We start from the raw sequence: 23,246 nt of genomic DNA, 5'->3' as shown, positions 1-23,246 counted from the left end.
ACGCACGTGGCCTCAGAAAGAAGGCCCTGGAGGCCCTGGGTGACTTACCAACTACACAGGCGGGCCAAAACCTGGCGCTCCCCTAATGCTGACCCTGGAGGAACGAAGTTTGAAGGAGAGGCAGCCGACTGGGCAAAGGGGCCTTGCGGTGGGGATGGTGGGATGTCAAGTAGTCCTGGGGAGGGCCAGGACGCTGGAGGCATCTCAGCTGCCAGGGCCTGGGTTAGGGAGGGGTTCTGTGGGTGAAGAAGACAAGTTCTTGTCCTGGTGGAATTCTCAGGGAGGCGCGATTGGACCAGAGGTGGGGACGGTACCTCTGAGAGCCACCCATATGGTGGGGGTCCTGCCTCTGACTCCCAGTTGAAGCCAGAGGCTGCAAGCATCTGAAAGTTGCGAGGGCACTCGTCGGGTGTGTCCAGTTGTCCCTAAGGCTTCCTGGTGACCCTGCCTATCCAACTCTGTCTACTGCTCAAGTTTAGCAAGAGGCGTAGCTTGGCTTTTCAGCTTTGGTTGACGTGCTTCTTTAAAAAATCGTGTTTCCAAGTAGAGTGCCCTGGCACAGCCCCAGGTCTGGGCCTTGATGGAGTCCAGGATCCAGGTACCTTGCTGGAACCCTGGGCAGGAGGTCTCTTGCCAACAGGTCTCAGCTGAGGGAGGGCAGCGCCAGTGCCCTCCTCTGGGAGTCTTGGAGAGGGATGGAGGAGAATGGGTGGGCTCAGCTTCTTGGGCCACTCTAGACCCATGTCCTCGCTTTTGAGCTGTGCTCCGCATGCTGCCTGGACCAAGGCAGAGCACGCTGTGCTGGGTCACCTCAGAAACTCCTCTGAGAGCTTCCCACGGCCAGTGCAGTGGCCTTCCAAATGGCGCCCAAGAGATTCCCCTGGGATGTGGACAGAAAGTAGGAGAAAATTACTTTTATCTCAACCTTTACAAGCTTTATGTATGTCTCTGGTGGCAGGACTGTATTTGCACAGTAATATGGTGTATAATTTATGAGTGGATGCATATGATTCCTTTATAAGTGCACCCGTATGTTTCTTTCATGAGTGCGCACTTAAATTCTGCTTTTTACTGACGAGGGTATGTAATCGGAAGCACTGGGCGAGGACTGTCCAGAGGTTAGAAGTGAACCATTTAGCCAGCCCAGCCCTTCACTCCCTGGCCTCCCTTGTCTTTCTGGTTTCATCATCTATATTCTTCCTCTCTCTTCCTCCCCTCCTGATACCTCCCCTGTGACATCATGCCTCCACCAATACTCGAATTCCAGTTGCTGGAACACGCCTTGAGTTTTCACGCCTGCAGCCCTGGCAGAGTCTTCTGTCTGGGGGCCCACTCTTCCCTGAGCCCCTGCAAATTCAGCCAAGATGAGAGAGCCCAACTTCTCTCTGAAGTGTCTCCTGATGCTTGTAATTCCCAGAGAGTTCTGTAGGCGTCTTTAATCGCCTGAGTCTCTCCGGGGTGGGTGGTGGCCATTTGTTTAACTTGCCAGGGAGTTTGTTTTAGACTCTAAGCCCCTAGAGGGCCAGGCCCAGGGCTTAGTCATATCTACATCCACAACAGGCAGAGGGCGGTTTACCCGGCCACTGGGGGGACAACCTGGGCCCAGTGAGGTTAATCAGGCTTCACAAGGTCGGGTCTGCTGACCCCACTAATCAGCTTGAGCCTCCTAATCCATCGCCAGCAGGAACTTCAGGACGGAGGGCAGGGGCTCGAGAGAGCTGGCGGGGGCCATCTTGGCCTTCTCCTACAGACTCGGTCCGGAGGGGATGGGGCAGCTGAGACATGTGCACCACCCTCTTCCTGCTCAGCACCTTGGCCATGCTCTGGCGCCGCAGATTCGCCAACCGGGTCCAACCGTGAGAAACTCACTGGGCCATGGGCTGGGGGTGGGGGTGGGGGAGGGGAAACAATTGGGCTGAAGGTAGGCAGAGGCTGCCTGGACTCAGCAGGGAGGCTGGGAGGGACTTGCTGGGGAGCCCTGAGAGGCTTTCCCTTGGAGTAAGGGGCACTGGGAGTTCTTCGAAGATGCTGGCTGCAGCCTCTGGTCCCCAGAACCCAATATGGCTTAGGTCTAGCAGAGAAGCAGGAGAGGGGCCTGGGGTCCAGGGTCTGGGGTCTGGGATCCAGGTGTCACCCACAGCCCTGCCGACCTCTTTTCCCTCCTGCAGAGAGCCCAGTGGAGTCGATGGGGCAGTTACGGGCAGCAGCTTGGAAACAGACCTCCAGTCCTCAGACAGGTAAGGCAGAAGAGCCTGGAGTGGAGCAGGGAGGGCGTCAGGTGTCACTAAGGAGGCTGCCACTGTCCCTAGTCCCTGCCCAGGCCCTGGGGTGTACGTGTGTGTGAGTGTGTGTGTGTGTGTGTGTGTGTGTGTGTGTGTGTGTGTGTGATCCAGGCTGGCCCCTCACCCCAGCTCGCCTGTTCCCTGTGTGCCTATGGTGGGCTGAATGTATGTTTTCTCCAGCTGGGTATTGGAGTCCCAGCCTCCCCTTGTGGACCCAAACTGTTCTGTCTTGCGTGTCCGAGTGTGGGGTGGTCCCCAGGGCCCCCCTGTTGGGAGGCGCAGGGGGAGTGGAGAGAGGGAGGAGGCAGCAGCAGCTCTGTGATGCTCGGCCTGCCTTCCCTTCCCCCTCCCTCTCCTGGCCCCCGCCCAGTCTCGGCAGCTCCGCTGCCTGAGCCTCCAGCAGGATTCGCTGTCCGGTCCCCAATAGAAGGCGCGGGAGGCGCATGACATCACCGCCACCGAGTGCCATTGGCTGGGCAGCCCCTGCGGGCAGGACGCTGTCTCCAGTGGCCAGAAAGTTAACTCTTCCCTCTTCTGAAGCCATGTGGCCTTTAGAAGGGGTGAAGCTAGGGTCGGGGCGGGGGGGCGGGGGAATGTCTGGACTTCTCCTTCCCCAGGTGACTAATGTCCTTTGATGAGAGGGGCTCTATGCCCAATAATACATTGAAAAATTGAACAATGTTTGTTAGGGACACACTGTGGGAGATGTGGGTCTGTGCCTGCAGGCCCACCTGGTGTGGAGGCCTAGCTGAAGAGGGATGTTCTCTCCTGTAACAGTTTCTTTGGAACCCCTGGCACTGCTTCTCTTACTCCCCCGTGAGAGACAGAGTGTGATGGCCTTGGGCCGCGGGGACCCTGGGAGGAGACTGTCTCCCCACAGGGCTCAGATGGTAGAGACAGGCAGCATGTGCACGCACGCTTGTCTGGGTGCCCCATGTCTTGTCCAAGGCGTGGGGGACGTGCCTGCGGTGTGACCCCCAGATAGGTCGAGATGGGCAATAGAACGTGAGTCTTTCTTGGTGTCTCTGCCCTGACTTCTCAGTCTTTGGATTCCTCTAGGTTTGGAATGTCAGAACCACGTCCCCTGGCTCCCTGCCCACCCCCAACTCCGTCTCCCCTACCTCCCCTGGGTCCCCAGGAAGCCCAGGGCCCATGCAGGAAGCAGAGTCATTTCTGCGATGCCCTTCCTCTTAGTTCCCCGACTGGGGATCCAACCCCGAAGGCAGTGTCTTAACCACTGCTCCTCCAGGAAAGCCCCCTGGTCCTCACTGTTGGGTTTGGGTCTAGAGTGGGGCAGGCATGCGTGCTCAGTTGCTCAGTCGTGTCCGATACTGGGCAACCCCATGGACTGTAGCTCACCAGGCTCTTCTGTCCACAGGATTTCTTAGGCAATCACAGTGGGTTGCCTTTTCCCCTGCCTGGTAACCTTCCCGATGCAGGGATCGAACCCATGTCTCCTTCATTGGCAGGTGGATTCCTTACCACTGAACCACCAGGGAAGCCTGGAGTGGGGCAGCCCGAGTTTAAATCCCACCTCCCCTCTTACTGACAGCCTGTGGGCGAATTATGTAATCTTTTTATTTATATGTAAACTGAGATTAATAACAGAGTGGTTACCAGGTTTCTGTGAGGTTTGAGTGAGATAACCATTATAATGCACTGGGCACAGAGTAACTGCTCAATTAACACCAGGTTCTCTCTTGCTGTTTTAAGATCAGTGCTTTATTCTTCCCCAGGGGCTCTCTTCCTCAGGAGATCTCACTCAGAAGATCCCCTGGCCCCAGAGGTCTGGCACTTCAAGTGTTTCTGGGTCTTGTCAAGGTTGCAGGAAACTGAGGGAGAGGGAGATGGAAATGACTTGCTTGAGGCCGTCCGCGAAGTTTGTGGTTGATGTGGGACTGGCAGGTCTCTGACTTCAGAGTCCATCTCCTCTACATGAAATGCCCCTGGAGCTTCTGTCAGGAGAGAAAAGGCCAAATCTGGGACCATCTGGCCGGGCCTGGTCTGCCGTGGCCTTGCCAGGACTGTTAACTCTTTGGGACTCAGTTAGCTGGAGAAACAGGTCTCCCATCTACCCCTCCTGCTGATGGCAGCTCCATGGAGGGCTGGCCTGGGGGCGGGGAGTAGGGGGGCATGGAAGATGGGGGGTGCTCTCCATTCCACTGTCGTTAATTCCAACTGGCTTCTGGGGGGCTCCTGCTCCTCTATTGTAGGGTGAATCACTAGGTGCAGGGGTGGGAGAAAGGGGAAGACTGGAAACAGGGGCAGGTCTATCCCTCCAGTTCTCTGACTCCGTGTTCTTTCCTGTTTAGGGAGAAAGAGCCTCTGCAGTAAGCCCTGGTCTCTTGAGGCGGAGCTCAGCCCCAGGGCCTGGGATCAGCTGGCCACGGCAGGTAGGGCAGGGTCTGCAGCCTCGAGGGCTGAGAGCAGGGCTGGGGACACGGCGGGAAGGACACAGAGTCCACGAGGCCTGGCTGCGTGGGAGCGGAGCAGGCTGTGGTCACCACGGAGGTTGAGGGTAGGAGGGTGGACTCCTTCTGGCGGCTCCTGCCCAGAGCCTGTTGTGTTCCAGGTCACAACATAAGGGTTAGTTTTAAGAGAACAAGGGGTCATCTCAATAGCATTTTCTAGGCCTGGGGATGAGGTGGCGGTCCTGCTGGGGGCCTGAGGGCTGTCTAGAGGACTTCTCAGGGAGAGGCAGTGCTCTGGGATTCCATTCTGAAATACAAGCCCCTGCTCTGGGATGGGACAGCCAGCCCATCAGCTGGGTTTTCTCTTTCAGCTCAAGTCCCGGTGTGCCCCCCACCCCAGAAGGACAATGTGCTAGAAGCAGCAGCTACAGGAGGGGGACCAGGGAAAGCAGTTGTCGAGAAGGTAGACTCCCCTTTCGGCCCGGACCGCTGGTCTGCACTGCCCCAGGCCCTGGTATGAGGCTCCTGGAGAAGCGGGCCTGGACGGGCAGGCGGGAAGGGCGGAGGAGCTTGAGCTCTGGGACAGGCTCCCTTCCTCGGAGGCCACCCAGAGAGAGGGACTCAGTAGGGTGCCCCAGCCCTGTTAACTCTGGGGCAACAGGAGGGAACAGTAAGGAGTGAGGAGACTCCAGAAGTGAGGGACAGCGGTGGCTCATGTTTGCCAAGGAGGGGCTGCCTGTCGTCCTCTGCTGAACCCTCACAATAACCCATGGAGGCTGGTCACGCAATCATCCACGGTTTAGAAATGAGGAAACTCGCAGAGAGGTTCGCTGACTTACCTAGCGTCACCCAGCCAGAAAGTGGGGGACCCCAGGCTCATAAGGGGGAGGGGGTGCAAGCCTCCTGAAACCACCTGGAATCTGCGGCTGCTCAGGGGAAGAAGCGGTTTCGCTGGCCTGGCCATCCATCGCTGGCAGCTCAGCCCGTCCAGGGCTGTGTGGTGTCACTTGGCGGCGGTGGCACTCACATCCTGTGACATTTGCCTCTCCCCAGTCCCCAGAGCTCACCCTGCTGGCGGCTCTGCTGAAAAGAGCTCTAGGAAGGGCCGGCTGGGTCTGTGAGGTGTCTGCCTGCAGCTGGATGGAAGCAACCCACAGCTTGTCCTCGCAGAGTGCGTGCGTGTGTGTGTACGCGCGTGCACGCAAGCCTGTGTTCCAACTGGGCAGCAGCGTGTGGGAAGGGAGAAGCGTGACACTTGTTTTTGTCAGTCTGCTGACTGCTCAGTAGCAGCGGCGGCGGCCTCCTTTGCCCCCAGCTGCCCTGCCATTTCTCTCTTTACGATCCTGCCTGATCCTGAGGGGAGATAAAAGGAGATTTCCGCTTCTGCTCCCTGAGATCCAGGCGCAGACCCGGCAGGCAGCTGCTGCCCACTGCCTCGCGGCCATTCATCTTCCCAAGCCCCCCTCCTCCCACGTGCATCTCTCCTCCCCCTCCAGCCTCCACTGCTCACCCCCTGCTAGGAGCGAGGCCTCTGTCTGGCCAGCCCCCCGCCCCTTGACTTTCGGAGCTGGAGGAGCTCTGTAGACAACAGGGAAGGCTGAGATGCCGCAGACTCGGGGAACCCGCTCTCAAGGGACAGGGAAGAGGCACAGCCTGCGGCAGGGAGCCTGGCAGTGCTGTGGGGGCCTCAAAAAGTAGGGCAGGGCGGAGGCAGGGGAAGGGTCGCACCAGGGGGAGGAGCTCCGTGTTGGAACCGAGTCAGAGCCCCGCTGCCCGTCTGACATGGGCCACAAGTTCGTGACCACCTGTCTCAGCTCCCGTCAGCCTGTCTTTCTCCGGGAGGCATCACCGTCCTGGTGACAGGACTCACAGGCTGAGGGCCAGAGGGCACTGTTCCCAGGACCTGGCCTGTGTTCCCTGATCCTATCTTTGCATTCATTCTCTAATCTCTTTGCCATATTCCTGTCACTTCATCCTGGCTGCTGCTCTCTGCCTGTCTCCTTCTACTGGGCTGAGGAACTGTCAGAGCAAGGTCGGCTCGCTGCACCGGGGCTGGCTCACTGCCCAGACACACATCCACAGAGTGACACCCCTTTGCAGCCCTGTTCTCAGAGTCTGCCCAGGAGGTGAAGGCGCCCCTGGGGACCATTAGCCGGAAGAAGGGAGGGAAAGTGAGAGGAAGGGGATGCTGGGGTGGGGGGAGGTGTCTGCTGGGCTTGGAAGCTGCCCAGGCCCTGGCAGCCGGGGTGCCATGTGGGCTGGGCGGGAGGGGCTCTCTCCCCCAGGGAGCAGGCTGGCTTTGGTGGGAGCAGATTGTGTTTACACCTTCCCCACACGCCCGGCCCACGCTCGCCTCTTATTCTCAGGGCTCTCCCGCCCCTGGGCTCTGCACAGTCTGCACGCTGGCAGCTCCTATTGCAGAGTTGCCACCCTCAGCCGAGAACTCCTCTTCAGGAGGCTGCCCGGGGCTGAGGCGCCCCTTCCTCGGCCCACTATCTCCCATCCCAGCAGCTGGGCTGAAGCCCATGCAGGGGGTGGACCCAGTGTTCCCAAGAGACTGAGTCCCTCTCCCTCCCATTTCCTTAGAAAGAGCTGCTGCTTGGAAATGAGAGCAGAAAAGTTCAGGAGCTTGGTAGATCAGCTATAACAAGAAGGAGGGGATTAAGGGCGACGAGAGAGAGAGAGAAAGAGAGAGAGAGAGAGAGAGAGAGAGAGAGAGAGAGAGCTGGGTCCCTCCTGGACCAGGGTGTGGGCTGTTAGGAAATAATTATCAGGGATTTGAGAGCGAGAGCCCAGGGTCAGAGCACCAGGTTGAAATCTTGACTCCACCTCCACTTCATACCTCTGTGGCCTTGGGTACGTTACTGAATGTCCTGTGCCTGTTTCCTCATCTATAGCACGGAGATAATAGAATTAGTTTCCTGTCTCACAGGATTGATGCTCAATTAGATAATGTGTGTGGCGTGTTTACCATGTTACTAAGTGTTCAATATATGTGAGCTAGTGGGATTGTGTTTGTAAACTGTCAGTTACTGAACAATTACAGAATAATCAGTAGGTAAATCGTAACAGCTAGAGTCCCTCCCCTCTTTTCCACAGCCCCTCCTGGCCTGTCTTCCCACATAGACGACCACCAGGCATTGGGCAACTCTGAAACACACGAGAGGACAGCAGAGTGGCACTGCTGGGTGGGGGCCACCGAGTAAGACCTAGCACCCAGTGAGATGGTACAAGAGCTGGCTGCTGTCGCTTCTGGGTACCTAGAACCCCGTCCCAACCTCCAGGGGGTGGGGACGGTTCTGGCCTGGACACCTGCCCGCCCCCCCCAGAGGCTCCGCTTCTCAGCTCCAGAGAAGACAGGCGGCGGTTGCCCTGATGCTCTTCCACCCTCCGTCTGAATGCTAATCTCCCTGCCGTGGGAGCCTGAGTGACAGGGAAAAGGTTGCTCGGAGCTGCAGGGCGGCCGAGGGCAGCAGCTGGAGGCAGGGAGGTGCTGTCTTCTGCGACTTCTGCGGCTGAGGCTCAGGGCCGCTGCCAGTCTCTCCTGGAGCCTGGGAGACTGGGACACGACCAGAGAGCTGACAACGTGGTGGGGGTGGGGTAGGCGAGCAAGGGAGGCAGCCGCAGCAGCGCCTGGCGTGACTGGGGAGGGTACCGGCCTATCCCAAACGTGTCTACGGACAGGACGGTCCTGGGCAGCGGCAGAGAGCAGAGGCCCGGTCCTAGACTGGCGGGACACAGCCCCATCTGAGGCAGCCATGATGACACAACACGACAGCAGGGGGCCCAGCTGACCCCATGGCTCCCGGGACCCCCTCTGCAGGCACCCCACTGCTGGAGAAGCCCAAGACCTTGAGATAGAGCCTCAACAGGAGAAGAGCCAAGAGGCTGATACCGAGGTTTACTTTGATGATAATGATACTACTACTATTATTAATAATGGCTAATAGGTCTCAAACACTCTGTGCCAGGCGCTGTGCCAAGAGCTTTATTTATAAGCACTGTCTCATTTATGAGGCAGGAACTGCTGTTAACCTCATTGACCCAATAAGGAAAGAGGTTCACAGAACTCACTCAAGGTCACTCACAGCTGGTGGCAAAGCCAGGACCTGCACCCGGGCAACGTGATGCCGGAGCTCGTGAGCTGGCAGGGCAGGAAGGGCCTGAGTCTCGAGGAAAGCGAGGGTGACCCAGTCTCCATAAGGAACCAGTCGTGGCCCCACCTGGGCGGTGCCTCTGCAGGCAGGCCGGGAGGGCTCTGCCAGGGTTATCTCTGTGCTCTCTCTTCTGGAACCCATGGTTCAAGGGTAGACACTTGGTCCTGAAACGGCCAGTCCTTGCCTGCCAGCTGACAGGAGAGAGAAGAGCGGGCTCTGAAGGATCTGTCATCCTCTCGGGGAGGAGGCAGTGGCCACCAGCAGGGGTGACAGACAGAGGCCAGCACTCAGAGCCACTGCCAATCTGCTGTCCCCTTCAACCAGGGCAGAAAGAGAGAGGACACAGCCAGCAGCCTGGCTGGAGGGGGAGCTGGAGGAGGCGGAGGGCTTCGAGCAGGTGGCTTCGAGAGGGAGCCCCTGACTTAAACTGGAAACAAGTCTTGGTACATAAGGACTACAGACCCTCTCTGTGGGATGCACATGCCCCCTAGTGGGGACTAAGCCTAGAAGGTGGACAGAAAATTAAAACAGAAGTAACCAATGACCATGACCTGTAAGCCTGGGTGGGAAGGGCCAGTCGCATCCTTTGGTGAACACACACACGTCCATTTAATGTCACATGCAGAAGCCAGCTGAATTAAGCATTAAAGGAGACTATTAATGTATTCACTTGCTTGTTTATTTGACAAGCACATATTGGGAGCCCACAACATACAAATCTTGTATTAGGTGTTGGGAGTGAGACAGCGAAGAAAGACAGTGCCTGCCCTGCCAGTTAGAACAAGAACAAGACCTCGGCCTGGGAAACCCAGTTCTGCCAGCCCAGACACTGCCTGGCCATGTGACCGTTCCTTCTCTGGACCTCCATCTCCCCATTTAACAGGCATGTGTTGAACTCAGGTGGGCTGGTGCTGGCGACGTAAAGGACTAATGACCGTCCTCAGGGAAAGAACTGTCTACTAGGATGAAGGGGATCAATCAGATGACCTCTGGGGGCCCCAGAACTTCTCCCAATCAAAAGAGACTCTGATGGACTGTCTCTGGAGGTGCTAACAAGGACTCGCTCTCTCAACAGACATTTATGGAGTGTCTGTGCGCCAGGCACTGTGGATGCCGAAATGAATTAGGACTTCCTGCCACAAACAACTAGAAAACTGAGCAAAATATAAGAAACAGACACTTGACAAGAGGCAGCACACAGGATGGTGACCTCATGACTTCCTGGGCATCTGCCTCACAGTTCCCTGCCTGCGGCGTGGGGGGGGGTGGGGGGGTGGGGGGGTGGGGCGCAGAACATGCAGACCATGCTGGTCTCACTAGGGCAAGGAGGCATGATCAGAGTTCAAGACAGTGTGGCGGGGGGTGGGCAGAGGAGGCAGTTCCAAAGGACAAACACACAGATCGATGGGATCCAAAGACAGAACAAAGGTGCTTCAACAGAGAAAGGAAAATCTTGACAACAGAAAACAGAAAGCACTAACCATAAAAACAAAATGGATAAACTGCACTAAATCAAAACTGGAAAGACTAGGAGAAAATATCTCACAAGCAAATATCTGAGAAAGGATTTGTGTCCAGAATACATAAAGAACTTTCACAACTCAGTAACATGATAGGCCGAAAAAAAAAAAGGGAGGGTTTTAATAGACTTGTTACAAAGAAGTACACATAGGGCCAATATACACAGAAAGATGCTCAACATCACAGTCAACAGGGAGATGCATGTTAAAACCACAGTGAGATACTACGACATACCCACAAGAATGGCTAACATTAAGACTGACCGTAATAGGTCCTGGTGAGGGTGTGGAAGCAGCCTAACTCTGAAATATGTTGCTTGGGGGAATGTAAGCATCGCAAACCACTGGGGATACCAGTTTGGCAGTTTCCCTTGCAGTTATCCAAGAGGAATGAAAACTTATGTCCACAAACAGATCTGTATAAAAATGTTCATTGCAGCTTTATTAATCATAGTTCCAACAGCCCAAATGTCCATCAACATGTGCATGGATAAAAAGATTGTGGTATATTCATCTGACAGAATAATACTCGGTAATTAAAAAGGAAATGAACGACTGTTATATGCCACAGCATGGGTAACTGACGGAAGCCAGACACAAGAGAGTACCTGCTGTAGGATTCCATTTATAGGAAATTCTAGAATGGGCAAAACTAAGCTATAGTGACACAAAGCAGGTCAGTGGTTGTCTGGGGTCAGGGTTGGATGGAGATTGACTGTAAAAGGGTGTGACGGGGATCTCTGGGGGATGAAAATGTTCTAAACCGTGATGGGATTGTGGTTGCATAGGTATATACACTTATTGGACTATTGCACTGTACATTTTTAAATGGATGCATTTTATTTTATGTAAATTATGCCTCAATAAAGATGACTTAAAGAGTTTAAAAAAAAAACAACCAAGAATAAAGCTTTGACTCTTGTCTTGCTTACGGTCTAGTGGAAAAGCCAGACATGAAAACAAATTATCATAAAATACTGGGTATTAAAAGAAGGATGTTCACATAATAAGAGTTCCACTTACTGTGTGCTTCCCTGTGCTTTGCACGCACAGTCCTAAAACAGTCCTACCAGGTTCGTGAGGGCCTCCACCTCCTCCTGCTGCAGATAAGGAGCCCCAGAGAGAGGTGAAGTCATCCGCCAGGGGTTACTTAGCTCAAATCAGCAGAGCTGGGACCCGACTCCGGGTCCGCTTGGTTGCAGAGCATGTGTTACATCAGCCAGCCGTAGGAACGTTGGAAAGAGCTAGGGGACTGTCTGAGCATCTCAGGTAAGACTTTGCAGAGGAGATGCTGAAGCATGAGGCGGGATTTGCTACGCATAAAGGGAAGGACGAAGGGAAGGAAATGTCCAGGCAAAGGAAACAAACAGCATGAGAGTGGGTGCTGCAGCAGTTATGAGAAGGGGGTTTCTGGGAAGGGGAGTCATGTCCAGAAAACAGGAGGAAAGGTCAATGGCATATTATGCACCCTTCAAATTCACTTATTTCAAATTCACTTATTTTTAAAAAGCCTATTAAGCAATAATTTTATGAGAGGCAACAGATCTGCAGAGCAGGCAAATGAAATGTGTGTTATTGGTCACCACAGGAAGGAATCCACTGCAACCCAAGGTCATCCATTCTCAATACACAGGGTACACGTTGTCCTGTTTCTTCTCCTCCAGAAAGTTAAAAGCTCTGTGCAATGGTCCCAGATTTCTGATGAATGGGATTTGTGACCTTCTTTCACAGTCCTGAGAAACTGAAGTGGAAAATATCTCTATGCTTTCAGGATGTGCTTTCTAGCCGGATGAATTGAAATCACTGGAGTTAGCAAAACATGATCCACTGTTATGGTGTATCTTCCCAGGAAACCCAGCACAATGGTCAAGACCACAGGTTTGAGGCTCAAGGAGTTCTCAGCGCCTTCACACACTAATGACTCTTTTTCTGCTCCTGAGTTGAAACACAGAAGGATAACGACAGGGCTGTTGTGAGAGTCAAATGAGACAGCAAACTGAAGGTGCTTAGGGTCAGGAAGTTTTATACATTAAATTTGGGCAGCTTTTTGTATGTCACTCAGATCTCAATTAAAGAGGTTTTTAAAACTATGTATACTCTTCTATTTATTTATCTTTGGTTGTGCTGGGTCTTCATTGGTGGATACGGGCTGTTTCTAGGTGCTGTGAGCAGGGGGCTACTCTTTGTTGTGGCTCAGTTGACCTGCGGCATGTGGAGACTTCCTAGACACGGGATCAAACCTGTGTCTACTACATTGGCAGGCAGATCCTTAACCAGTGGACCACTATAGAGGTCCAGTATGTAAAGCGGGTTTTTTTAAAAATGCACTTAAAACAGTGCCTAGCATGGAGTTAACACTATACACCAGCTATTATTTTTTTCAGGGTGGTAATTTGATCGTGTCAGTTCATCTTCTTTATTTTGCCATGACCCATTCTTCCCGAGAATAATCATCAACAAAAAAGAAAGAATGACTTGGGATATGTCAATCCTATCATTTACAGTCATATCATTCTAATGAAACACCTAGCTTAAGATGGCTTAAACAATAAGGAGGTTTCTTTTTTAAAATCTCCCACTCTGTATTTCACTCAAACTAAGATGCCAGTGCTCACAGGATGCCTCCCACATTCAGAAATACTGACATGTAAAAATATGTGTGTCTGAATCAAACTAAAGGTCTGAAGGCTGGGGACATTGGGACTGGCTTCTCCAGCAGCTCAAAAGCATCTTCAAGGACTCAAGGTTGTTCTGTCCATCACTGCCAACCTTCCGCTCTTCCTAGGAAGCAGTCCTTCTGGACACAAGGTGGCTCCCATGGTCTCAGGCATCACTTTACGGGGTCTCAAAACCAGAAGGGAGGCTAATGTTTTTCAAAGCTAGAAGACTTTCCCAAATGTGGCAGAACTACACTGCAGACCATTTGTTAAACCAATTCCTGGTGAAGGGAAGAGATTTCTCATGGGCCTGGTTCAGACTATTCAAGACTCAACTCCTCAGGGCAGGGCCGGGGCTTGCCTCCCAGCAGCTCTGTGGTGTTCGTGACATGGAGGAAGGGCAGTGGTGGGGCTAAGGGTGCCTGCCACACAGGTGAACTTCTGGGAATATCACTGGTGCAACTGCTCCCCATGTAAGCAGCCAACTGCTCAGGAAATACTGCTCCTCCTTCGTGTTCTTATTCATAAAATTAAACAGAACTTTCCAGTTAAGACATAAACCTCAATATTTAAAGACTTTTTTCTATTAATGTGGGTTTCAAATGTGTGTGCTCAGTTGCTCAGTCGTGTCCCACTCTTTGAGACCCCATGGACTGTAGCCCACCAGGCTCCTCTGTCCATGGGAATTCCCAGGCAAGAACACTGGAGCAGGTTGCTATTTCCTTCTTCAGGGGACTCTTCCCCACCCAGGGATTGAATCCATGTCTCCAGGGTCTCCTGAAGGCAGACTGGCAGGTGGATTCTTTACCACTGAGCCACCTGGGAAGAAACAGTTTTCGAATAATACCAAGTCTTAAATTTGGAAAACTCAGCAGTATCCACAGGACTGGAAAAGATCAGTTTTCATTCCAATCCCAAAGAAAGGCAATGCCAAAGAATGCTCAAACTACTGTACAATTGCACTCATCTCACATGCTAGCAAAGTAATGCTCAAAATTCTCCAAGCCAGGCTTCAACAGTATGTGAACTGTGAACTTCCAAATGTTAAAGCTGGTTTTAGAAAAGGCAGAGGAACCAGAGATCAAATTGCCAACATCCGCTGGATAATCAAAAAAGCAAGAGAGCTCCAGAAAAACATCTAGTTCTGCTTTATTGACTATGCCAAAGCCTTTGATTGTGTGGATCACAACAAACTGGAAAATTCTTCAAGAGATGGGAACACCAGACCACCTGACCTGTCTCCTGAGAAATGTGTATGCAAGTCAAGAAGCAACAGTTAGAACTGGACATGGAACAACAGACTGGCTCCAAATCAGGAGAGGAGTACATCAAGGCTGTATATTGTCACCCTGCTTATTTAAGTTATATGCAGAGTACATCATGAGAAACCCTGGGCTGGATGAAGCACAAGCTGGAATCAAGATTGCTGGGAGAAATATCAATAATCTCAGATATGCAGATGACACCACCCTTATGGCAGAAAGTGAAGAAAAACTAAAGAGCCTCTTGATGAGAGTGAAAGAAGAGGGTGAAAAAGTTGACTTAAAAGTCAACATTCAGAAAACTAAGATCATGGCATCTGGTCCCATCACTTCATGGCAAATATTTGGGGAAACAATGGAAATAGTGACAGACCTTATTTTTGGGGGCTCCAAAATCACTGCAGATGGTGACTGCAGCCATGAAATTAAGAGACCCTTCTCCTTGGAAGAAAAGTTATGACCAAACTAGACAGCATATTAAAAAGCAGAGATGTTACTTTGCCAACAAAGGTCCATCTACTCAAAGCTATGGTTTTTCCAGTAGTCATGTATGGATGTTGAGAGTTGGAATATAAAGAAAGCTGAGCATCGAAGAGTTGATGCTTTCAAACTGTGGTGTTGGATAAGACTCTTGAGAGTCCCTTGGACTGCAAGGAGATTCAACCAGTCCATCCTAAAGGAGATCAGTCCTGACTATTCACTGGAAGGACTGATGCTGAAACTGAAACTCCAATGCTTTGGCCACCTTATGTGAAGAATTGACTCATGTGAAAAGACCCTGATTCTGGGAACGATTGAAGGTGGGAGAAGGGGACGACAGAGGATGAGATGGTTGGATGGCATCACCAACTTGATGGGCATGAGTTTGAGTAAACTCTGGGAATTGGTGATGGACAGGGAAGCCTGGCGTGCTGCAGTCCGTGGGATCACAGAGTCAGACACGACTGAGCGACTGACCTGAACTGAAATCCTATCAGTGAACGGAACTTTGTGAGCTGACTGCCTGAGCGTAGCAGGTCAGCTGACTAGATTTCCCCTCTGCAATCAGAGCCAAGGTCCCTGCACAGCCCTGGGGACTCCTGCCCTGTAAAGCTTCTGATCTACTTCTGTCACTTATCTCTAGACTGTGTGACTCTCTCCATGTAACAAATACAGGTCTACACTGGCCTTGAATAATGTAAAATTCAAATGTCCTAGACCTCACCAGCAAATGAAGTCACAACATCATTAGCATTTCCCTCTCAAGAGCTCTGAGCCCTTGCGCCCTCATTCAGGAACGCTAGTGCATTTTGTGTTTCCCAGTTACTTCTGGATGGCCTGTGCAGTGTGCCTGACACGTACTCCGGCACAAGGCCTCACTGCATTTTGCTCAGTCACTTGGCCACAGCCCAGCAGCCCGTGACACCCCTATCCGCCGTGAGCCTGCTGCTGTTCTACCAAGGCCCTGTCAGGTGTGAAAGCTCCACTGTGTCCTCTGGCACAGGTGCCCTTCTAGAGCTGGGACAGACAGCCCTGACTGCACACTGGGTGGCAACTAGTTTGGGACCCAAGACAGCCCCCTGCCTGCAATGTAGGAGACCTGGATTCAATCCCTGGGTTGGGAAGATCCCCTGGAGAAGGTAATGGCAACCCACTCCAGTATTCTTGCCTGGGAAATCCCATGGACAGAGGAACCTGGCAGGCTACAGTCCACAGGGTTGCAAAGAGTCAACACAACTGAGTGACTAACACTTCCACTTTTCAAGACAGCCCCGCCAGAGCCCAGAGCCCTCAGTCTTTCACAGATCAGCTCCTGCAGCCTCTCATCCTCATTCTTCCTGCCAGAAAATGGCTGGAAACAGTGGAACAGGTGCCCATCATCCACACCCCACTTTCCAGTTTCATCCTTAACCACTCATGGAAACACACAAAATCTGTTTTCCTTCCCCTTCCCCACAACCCCAAACCCTTCTATATAAGATCAATTTATATGTATATACTCACAGTGCAGTATAACTTCATCATAAAAGTACAGACTCTACAGGCTAGGATCAAACCCCGATTCCACCAGTTACTAGTGTGTGAACTGGGGCAAGTTATGTAACATTTCAATGTTCCTCTTTCCCCATCTATAAAAACAGGAGTAGTGATAACATACTTTACTGTGCAATGGTGAGGATGAAACGAATTAATATCCATAAAGTATTCAAGCAGTGAATGTCTCACAGTAAGTGCTACAAAGCGTTAGCTATCATTATTGTTTTGCCAGCAGATCACCTGCCTACACACAAGCAGCTTTTGGCAAATTCCACACTTAGAGCCTGAAATAAATTTAGTCTGCAGGGAGAGACCTCATTCTTTCTTTCGGTATTGTACAAAATAAATTCTCTTCAAGGGTAAAACAGAGAAACTTAGGGGCCAATTTCACACAATTGGAGCTATTGCTGAGTTAATGATTGTATTTGTGGAGTACTTACTGTGAGCAGAGGCAATGGAATACCAACTAGGTCTGTGAAGAATTTAAAAGGAAAAAACAAATTATACTTCTGCCGTGAAGAGCTTACAATCAAATTAAGGAAGGCAAACGTTAACAAATGTGGTAACTTGAAAATAAGTCCCCGAAACATATTACTACACACAGAACAATTTAATCCAGACTTAAATGCCACTGAGATCATTGCTAAAGGGCTGATAACAATGGAGAAAGGGTGATGCAGAAAAGGCTTCGTGGTCTTGCAACTTTACTATTATTATCATTACTACTGGTCGCAGGACGTGCAGCACATGAGATCTTAGTTCCCCGACCAAGGATCGAACCACTGTTTCCTGCACTGGAAGCCCAGAGTCAACCACTGGATTGGCAGGGAAGTCCGCACATTTAATTTCCAAATAGGTATAAATTCTGGCTCTGACTCTAGTTGTTTTTTTGCCCTTTTACAATTTCAAAACTAAAGCAGGATGGCTGATTCATGTCACTGTATGACAAAAACCGCTACAATATTGTAAAGTAATTAGCCTCCAACTAATAAAAATAAATGGGGGAAAAAATAAAAAACTAAAGCAGGGGTGACTGCCTGAAAAATAGTCCTCAGGAGTAGCAGACAGTGTTACACCACTGTTCTTTTCATAAAGTATAATTATTTTTGCGTGGCGCCCCGGGGGTTCAGGGGAATTTAGAGCCTGGCCCGGCCCGGCCCGACTCGTCGCTCTCGGACACCCTCTGCCGCCCCAACTAAGAGCAACGGAGCGGGACGTCGAACAACGAATTCCCCGGGAATCTCCTTTTCCTTCACTAATGCAACCACCCCCTCCATGACTCTAATAAAATCCGCCGAGCAATTAACTACAAAGTCCGGTGGGTGGGACTTTGTAGTTCCCAGTTCCCTCAGTCGTTCCTCTCGAAGCCCCCTCGAACTTTTTGCGGCCCCAACCACCCAGCCAGTCTCGGCCAAGAACAGCCTGTTCATTCAACAGATAGCGACTTCGTGACCGAAACGACCGTCGGTCTTCGTTTTCTAACCGCCGGGGTTTCTATACAGAGCAAGCCTCCCTCCCCGGGATCTCTACTGTCCCCAGCGGCGGCCACCATCTTACCCGCGTTCCAGAGCCGCGGGCGCCCCTCAGCGGCCGTTGCTCACACTACATTTCCCAGCAGCCCTTTCTCAATAGCGCGAGAGTTCGGGCGAGACTTCCGTGAAGACTTGCGCGCAGGCGGAAGCCCGCCCTCTCTTCCGATGCGGGCTGCATGGTTGGAAGTCATGGCTTCCTGGCGTGTGGTTGCAGCAAGGCCAGCGACCTTGGGCCTTTGTCGAGGGAAGGCTGCGGAGGTGGGTAAACAGCTTATTCCTTGATACGGCGTTAGCATATTTGGTCTCCCGCTGCTCGAAGGCGGAATAGTGACGCTAGGCTTGATTCCCCCAACCCCCACCCCCATAGGTGGTTGGGAGGATTAACTTGAGATACTCGGGGAGAAAACGCTTTCCAAAGGGCGCGAATTTTTGTTACTGAGGGGAGAGAGAGCCCAGGCCCACCTTTGCACCGGGAGCGTCCCTCCTTGGGGAGAGCGGCTTTTCCATCCTGCGCAGCCCCCAGGCCTCACGGCCACCCAGGCGCTGAGCTTGCAGGCCCAGCGGCCCTGCTGGTCCCCAGGTCCTCCCACGGGGCAAGCTCGCAATTAACATCCAGGGTATTAACGTCTAAATAGTTGGTTTCCTGCTGGAGTGCCTTGAGGACGGCCCCAATCAATTTTCATTTAATTCTACAGCTAATAATCAGTGGCGTGGTGGACTTTGTTTGGAGGGCTGTAGTTTTATAGCGACCCTTAACATGGTTATGTTTTTATTCCCCACAGGCCTTTCTTTGGCATCTGCAGAGACGGTGAGCAGCAGACCTGCAGGTTGAAGCTTAGAAGTAACGAATGGAAATCTGAAATAGGTAAAAATGCATGTAGGCAGGATCCTGGGTGGGCAACAGAAATGAGAAAGCTGAGATGGTGTTAAGGCCTGCCACACACCGCAGCTCTGAATCCTGACTGACTGTGGACCAGTTGCGGGTCCTACCCCGAATCCAGAAATGAGGATGGTCTCTGTGCCAGTGTAATTGGGGCCGCTAGGTGTCGCTGTTGGAAACCAAAGTGGATGCCACTGCATTCACCGGTAAAAGGGAGACTTAGAACTTGAGCTGTAAAGTTGATTGAGATTTAGAAATATTGGTTACTGGTTGAGCTGAGGATGATTTAAAGTTATCCCTGTCTGAGAAGACTTCTGTTGTGAGGAATTCTAACTTGCTGAGGCTCAACGTTTTAAATAACTTCTTAGGAATGAATAAGTTTGTTCCTGTTAATGTGTTATCCATATTTCCCTTTTAAATTAAAGATGTAGGCTGTGGGCTTTGAAAAAAAGTCACATGAAAACCATCATCCAGAGATGTAAGGATCCGTGTGATGAGATTTCTATAAATGGTAAGAGTTTTAACTTTCACAGAATTGCATAGATTATGGTTCCTTTAAGTGTTGGCTTGTTATATTTCAGAGATGTGTGGGTCTTACCACACATTAACAGCTATCTGAGAGATACTTGTGTAGACCTTCTTGAATAGTTTTTGCTTTTAGTGCCCAGAGAAGAGAAATAGTTTGAACTCTTTCCTAAACCCCTTGCCAAGCACCCTCACAGTGGTTGTTACAACGCTGTAGGAGGTAGATGTTTCCTTATGTTGCTCCCGAGTAAGGAAACTGAATTAGTGAGTTCATTTGCCCAAAGTTACACAACTAGGTTTTTTTTTTTTTTTTTTTTTTTTTTTTTTAAGAACCATAAAAATATAGCTATAAGTGATTTTGGAAGGGGGACATTATTAAGCTTTATTGAGATATAGTTGAACAACTGGTTACTGAGTTAGGCTAGTGGTTCTCAACTAGGGGTGGAGAGTGTTGCTGGGATCCAGGCGATGCCCCTAATTACCCCATAGTGCACATGACAGGTCCCCCACCACACTGACAAAGAACTCCCCACCCAAAATGTAGAGTTGAAGTTGAAACCCAGTGTTAGACTAACCACTAACTGTGGTTACCAGGTAACCACACCAGAACCTTGTTTCTTCATTTCTAAAAGACAGGAGTGGTGCTTTTCAGACCTGGCTATGCACCTATAAAATGTTCCTTGACCCCACCTCCAGCCATGCTAAGATGGGTGAAATGGCTCTAGAGTGTGGCCCAAGAATCACGAGTGGCCATTTAAGAGCAGATGTGGAGGAACAGTGAGATGATCTGATCTACTTTTAGCTCAGGGATTTTTATTACAGCAAGGTTATAGTACTGGCTATTTTTAAGTAGCTCTCAGGGCAGATCTATAATCCCTATCTTAAAGAACTGAAAGCCACATGGTTGCTCTGCAGTATCATTTTGCACACAGAGGTGAGCAAAGGAGAAGTGACCTTGTTTGGTGTTGATTCTTCTTGGCATCAGGCACCCTTTGTTCAGCCGGCCTTCAGTGGTCTGGCTGAAAGGAATAATCCACACTGTTTCAGGCATTTTTACTGACAGCCCAAAGATGCTGAAATATATACTTGGCTACTAGACACTTTGTGCTCAAGGAGACCTTGGCTTTAAAAGGACAGGAACTGTCACCGTGTCAGGTCTGGGATGCTGGGTACAGCTAGGCACTAGATATAAAGTTTTTGCCCTTGAGGGAAAGCACATTCTAATAAAGTAGATAAGATTGAATGAGTTCCCGGGAGAGGAAGTAAAGCTGAATTTGGTAAGGAAAACATAGTTTGCTTGTGCTGTGGATTGGCAGCTGGGTGGGGAGCTGAGTCTATGATGATGTGAAGTTATCCCTGTCTGAAGGCCAAAAAAAGGCCTTTGAGTGTGGAATCTGGATATCTGAGACTCAGTTTCCCTTTAGAGAAGGGAAACTTTAGAGAAGATTGAGGCCTGGTTTATTTGGTTTGTTTAATGCCTGAATTAACAGTGAGCTATATGAGAGATACTTATGTGGACCTTCTTGAATAGGTTTTCCTTTGCAATTTCCCCTCTCCAGGTACAGCTTCAGTTTGAGGCCGAAAAGGATACTCCAGAAAAACACACTGGCTGCAGTGCTGTGACGGCTGCCCTGGACCTGACGTGGAATTTCTCTCGTGTGTAATAGAGAAAACAGGCCTGGGTGGATGTTCTTTTTGTTTCCTCTGGCCCTTGGGTTGTGCTGAGTGGCAGGGAGACTTTGACATAGGTCTGTTTTCTTTGCTAGGTGTCTGCAGCGTGTGAAACAGAACTGACCTGCTTTACCTAAAGCAAGTGAAACTGTTTGTCTCCCATTGTTTGTAATGTAAGCTTTCTGTTTCAATTTTAGTATATGTGCTGCCGAAGCAAGCACAAGCTTTCTGTTTCTATCGTATGTTTCCGAAAGAATCCCCACAAGCCTGTGATGGTTAGTTATCCCTGTCTGAACATCTCGACTGAGGGAAAACAATCTGTTCTGAGGCTTAAGGGCTGGCCCTGGGCTCTTAAAAGCAATTCAGGCTTTATAAGGGATCAGATGGAATGCACTCCAAAGGGAGTTGTGCTCACATACCCTGCCCAGACCTCAGTCCTGGTACCCCATCCCTTGGCCACTTGAAAACCAGTGGTGGGCTGCCCTGTCACCCTTTGGCTCTGAGGGCACAGGCTATAAGAGGTGGCAGAAATGGGCAAGTGGCCCAGATTTGGCTTATGCTCTTATTGTGGAATGAAAGAGTGCTTGTCACATAGTTCAAGAAAACGAATGCGCTCTTTGAGACAGACGGCAATGGAAGATGTATGCCGGCTGCGGCAGTGAGCACACTTCAGGACAATCTGATCTCTCTCTCTTGCCTTTGTACTATATCCTGAATGTCAGGAAAGAAGGGGTACCATGGCACTAGCATGGTTTCCAGGTGCCTTGTTTACACAGGGCACTCTCCTGGGGTTAGCCCAGCTCTTGTCTAAATGGCATGGCTGGCTTGTGAGCGAGAGAGTGTCAGAGTGGCACTGGGCTTTGTTCCCATTGAAATGCCACGCTTTTCAATGATGAAGTGGGCACAGATTGCCTTTCTTTTCTGCTGAAGTTGGGAGGTATGTGCAGCTCTTCATGTGTAAGGTCACATATTTGGTCACCAAGGAAACTATATTTGGGGTGGGATTTAAAGAACTAGAAAACTGGTCCAAGCAGCCTACAGCCTAAAGCAAAACAGTGAAAGGATGTGTTAACAAGTGGGAAGGTCTACCTGCTGGGTTACAGTCTGTTTCTGAGTGGACTTGACAGTTCTGCGGGACCCAAGTGAACCTGGAGGGGTTTTTGTGTTTTGTTTTTTAAGCTCTGCCGCACGTGAACCCTGGCCCTTGGCAGTGAGAGTGCCGCGTCCTAACCATTGGATCACCAGGGGATTCCCCGAACCTGTATGTTTGACTTCAGAGGGCGTCTGAATATAAATGCTCCCAGCACTTGGTGGGTGCTCTTTACTGGACCCTTGCCAGATTCTGTTCTCTCAGATCACCGTCTCCTGGAAAGAGGCATTTGGGACTCACTAGCCTGCACTGTATCAATCTGGTTGTGCCTTCCACACACACAAACACACAGGCAAAATGATAGATTGTTTAGAATGAGTTCCTTCAGGATTGCCTCTTGTAAATTAAGGTATAACTGAGAACATTTGCAGTACCACACACGGAGTTGAGGTGATCTTGGTGCAGTGGGGGGACCGCAGTGATTATACAAGGAAACTTATATGTACACGCTCTGTTGAAGACTAAGGGAAAACAGGTGTTCAGCCTAAAAAAACCTTTCTCAGTGGATTTCTACAGTGTGTCTTGGGTTTAACTTTAAAGCAAATTAAAACATTTAAAAGTTGACTTACTAGCATTTGTGGATTCCAGATTGAGACCCGTTGTAAGAGCAATGATTTCTTCTGTGAATCAGCACATTCTTTTATAAATGAAAATTTCAAGTTTCTCACTAAATCGATCTTACATACAGTTGACTGGTTTTGCTACCTACAGATGTGATGGGAATAGGGAAAAAATAAACTATGGGGGGAAAGGCATCAGGAAGCCATGCTTTCTCAAGTAGCTGCTATAGTAGTTAAATCCTAAATGTCCTTTCTCTTAATCACCCATCTTAAGTTTCTAAAGCAGCAGTGTTGTACGGAGAGGAATGACCCTTCAGAACCAGGGCCCAGAGGCCAGGTTCTGGGTGGGAGGCTCTTGCCAGCCAGCCCTGGGGAGACCGCCCCAACCCGCTCCCCTGCCTTACAGGGTGTGGCAACACCACACGAGTCAAACCCAGGGTTTGTGTGCGGAGCTGTGTAGTGGTCATTCAGTTGATTTACACTTTGAAGCCTGTATAATCTAAAAGAAAGCTGCCTGTATCCAGTCAAATGACTAGAGCCTTGATAGTCAATGTCCGGTGATGAGGGTTTGTTACCCAGTAATGTCCTTTTGGTGATGGGATGGTAACACATCTTCATTGGGC

General features: G+C 50.7%; 1 protein-coding gene, 3 long non-coding RNA genes and 2 other non-coding genes across 6 annotated transcripts; 4 read left to right on the top strand and 2 right to left on the bottom strand.

The window, feature by feature from the left end:
• The first annotated feature begins 1,736 nt into the window (after positions 1–1,736).
• On the top strand, positions 1,737–7,892 carry PRCD (photoreceptor disc component). Its single transcript, XM_061144744.1, has 4 exons — positions 1,737–1,856; positions 2,169–2,237; positions 4,595–4,675; positions 7,793–7,892. The coding sequence occupies exons 1-3, from the start codon at positions 1,783–1,785 to the stop codon at positions 4,614–4,616; spliced, it is 165 nt and encodes a 54-aa protein (XP_061000727.1). The 5' UTR covers positions 1,737–1,782; the 3' UTR covers positions 4,617–4,675; positions 7,793–7,892.
• On the bottom strand, positions 3,845–5,942 carry LOC133057782 (uncharacterized). Its single transcript, XR_009693095.1, has 2 exons — positions 5,533–5,942; positions 3,845–4,237 (listed from the first exon to the last, which is right to left on the bottom strand). It is a non-coding gene; the product is annotated as an uncharacterized LOC133057782 (long non-coding RNA).
• Positions 7,893–10,244: 2,352 nt separating the features above from the next.
• Positions 10,245–17,926, bottom strand: LOC133057781 (uncharacterized). Its single transcript, XR_009693094.1, has 3 exons — positions 17,863–17,926; positions 16,746–16,777; positions 10,245–12,305 (listed from the first exon to the last, which is right to left on the bottom strand). It is a non-coding gene; the product is annotated as an uncharacterized LOC133057781 (long non-coding RNA).
• Positions 17,927–17,954: 28 nt separating this feature from the next.
• Positions 17,955–22,627, top strand: LOC133057780 (uncharacterized). The gene is made up of 6 exons (XR_009693093.1): positions 17,955–18,095; positions 18,620–18,702; positions 19,143–19,228; positions 20,802–20,898; positions 21,009–21,086; positions 22,093–22,627. It is a non-coding gene; the product is annotated as an uncharacterized LOC133057780 (long non-coding RNA).
• LOC133058150 (small nucleolar RNA R38) lies at positions 18,988–19,065 on the top strand. Its single transcript, XR_009693258.1, has one exon. It is a non-coding gene; the product is annotated as a small nucleolar RNA R38 (small nucleolar RNA).
• LOC133058151 (small nucleolar RNA R38) lies at positions 20,571–20,655 on the top strand. Its single transcript, XR_009693259.1, has one exon. It is a non-coding gene; the product is annotated as a small nucleolar RNA R38 (small nucleolar RNA).
• Positions 22,628–23,246: the final 619 nt, after the last annotated feature.

Source organism: Dama dama, chromosome 5 (genome assembly GCF_033118175.1).
Source record: "Dama dama isolate Ldn47 chromosome 5, ASM3311817v1, whole genome shotgun sequence".
In the NCBI taxonomy this organism is placed as follows: Eukaryota; Metazoa; Chordata; class Mammalia; order Artiodactyla; family Cervidae; genus Dama; species Dama dama.
Note: the sequence above shows the minus strand (reverse complement) of the source record. Positions and strands in the feature narration are given on the sequence as shown.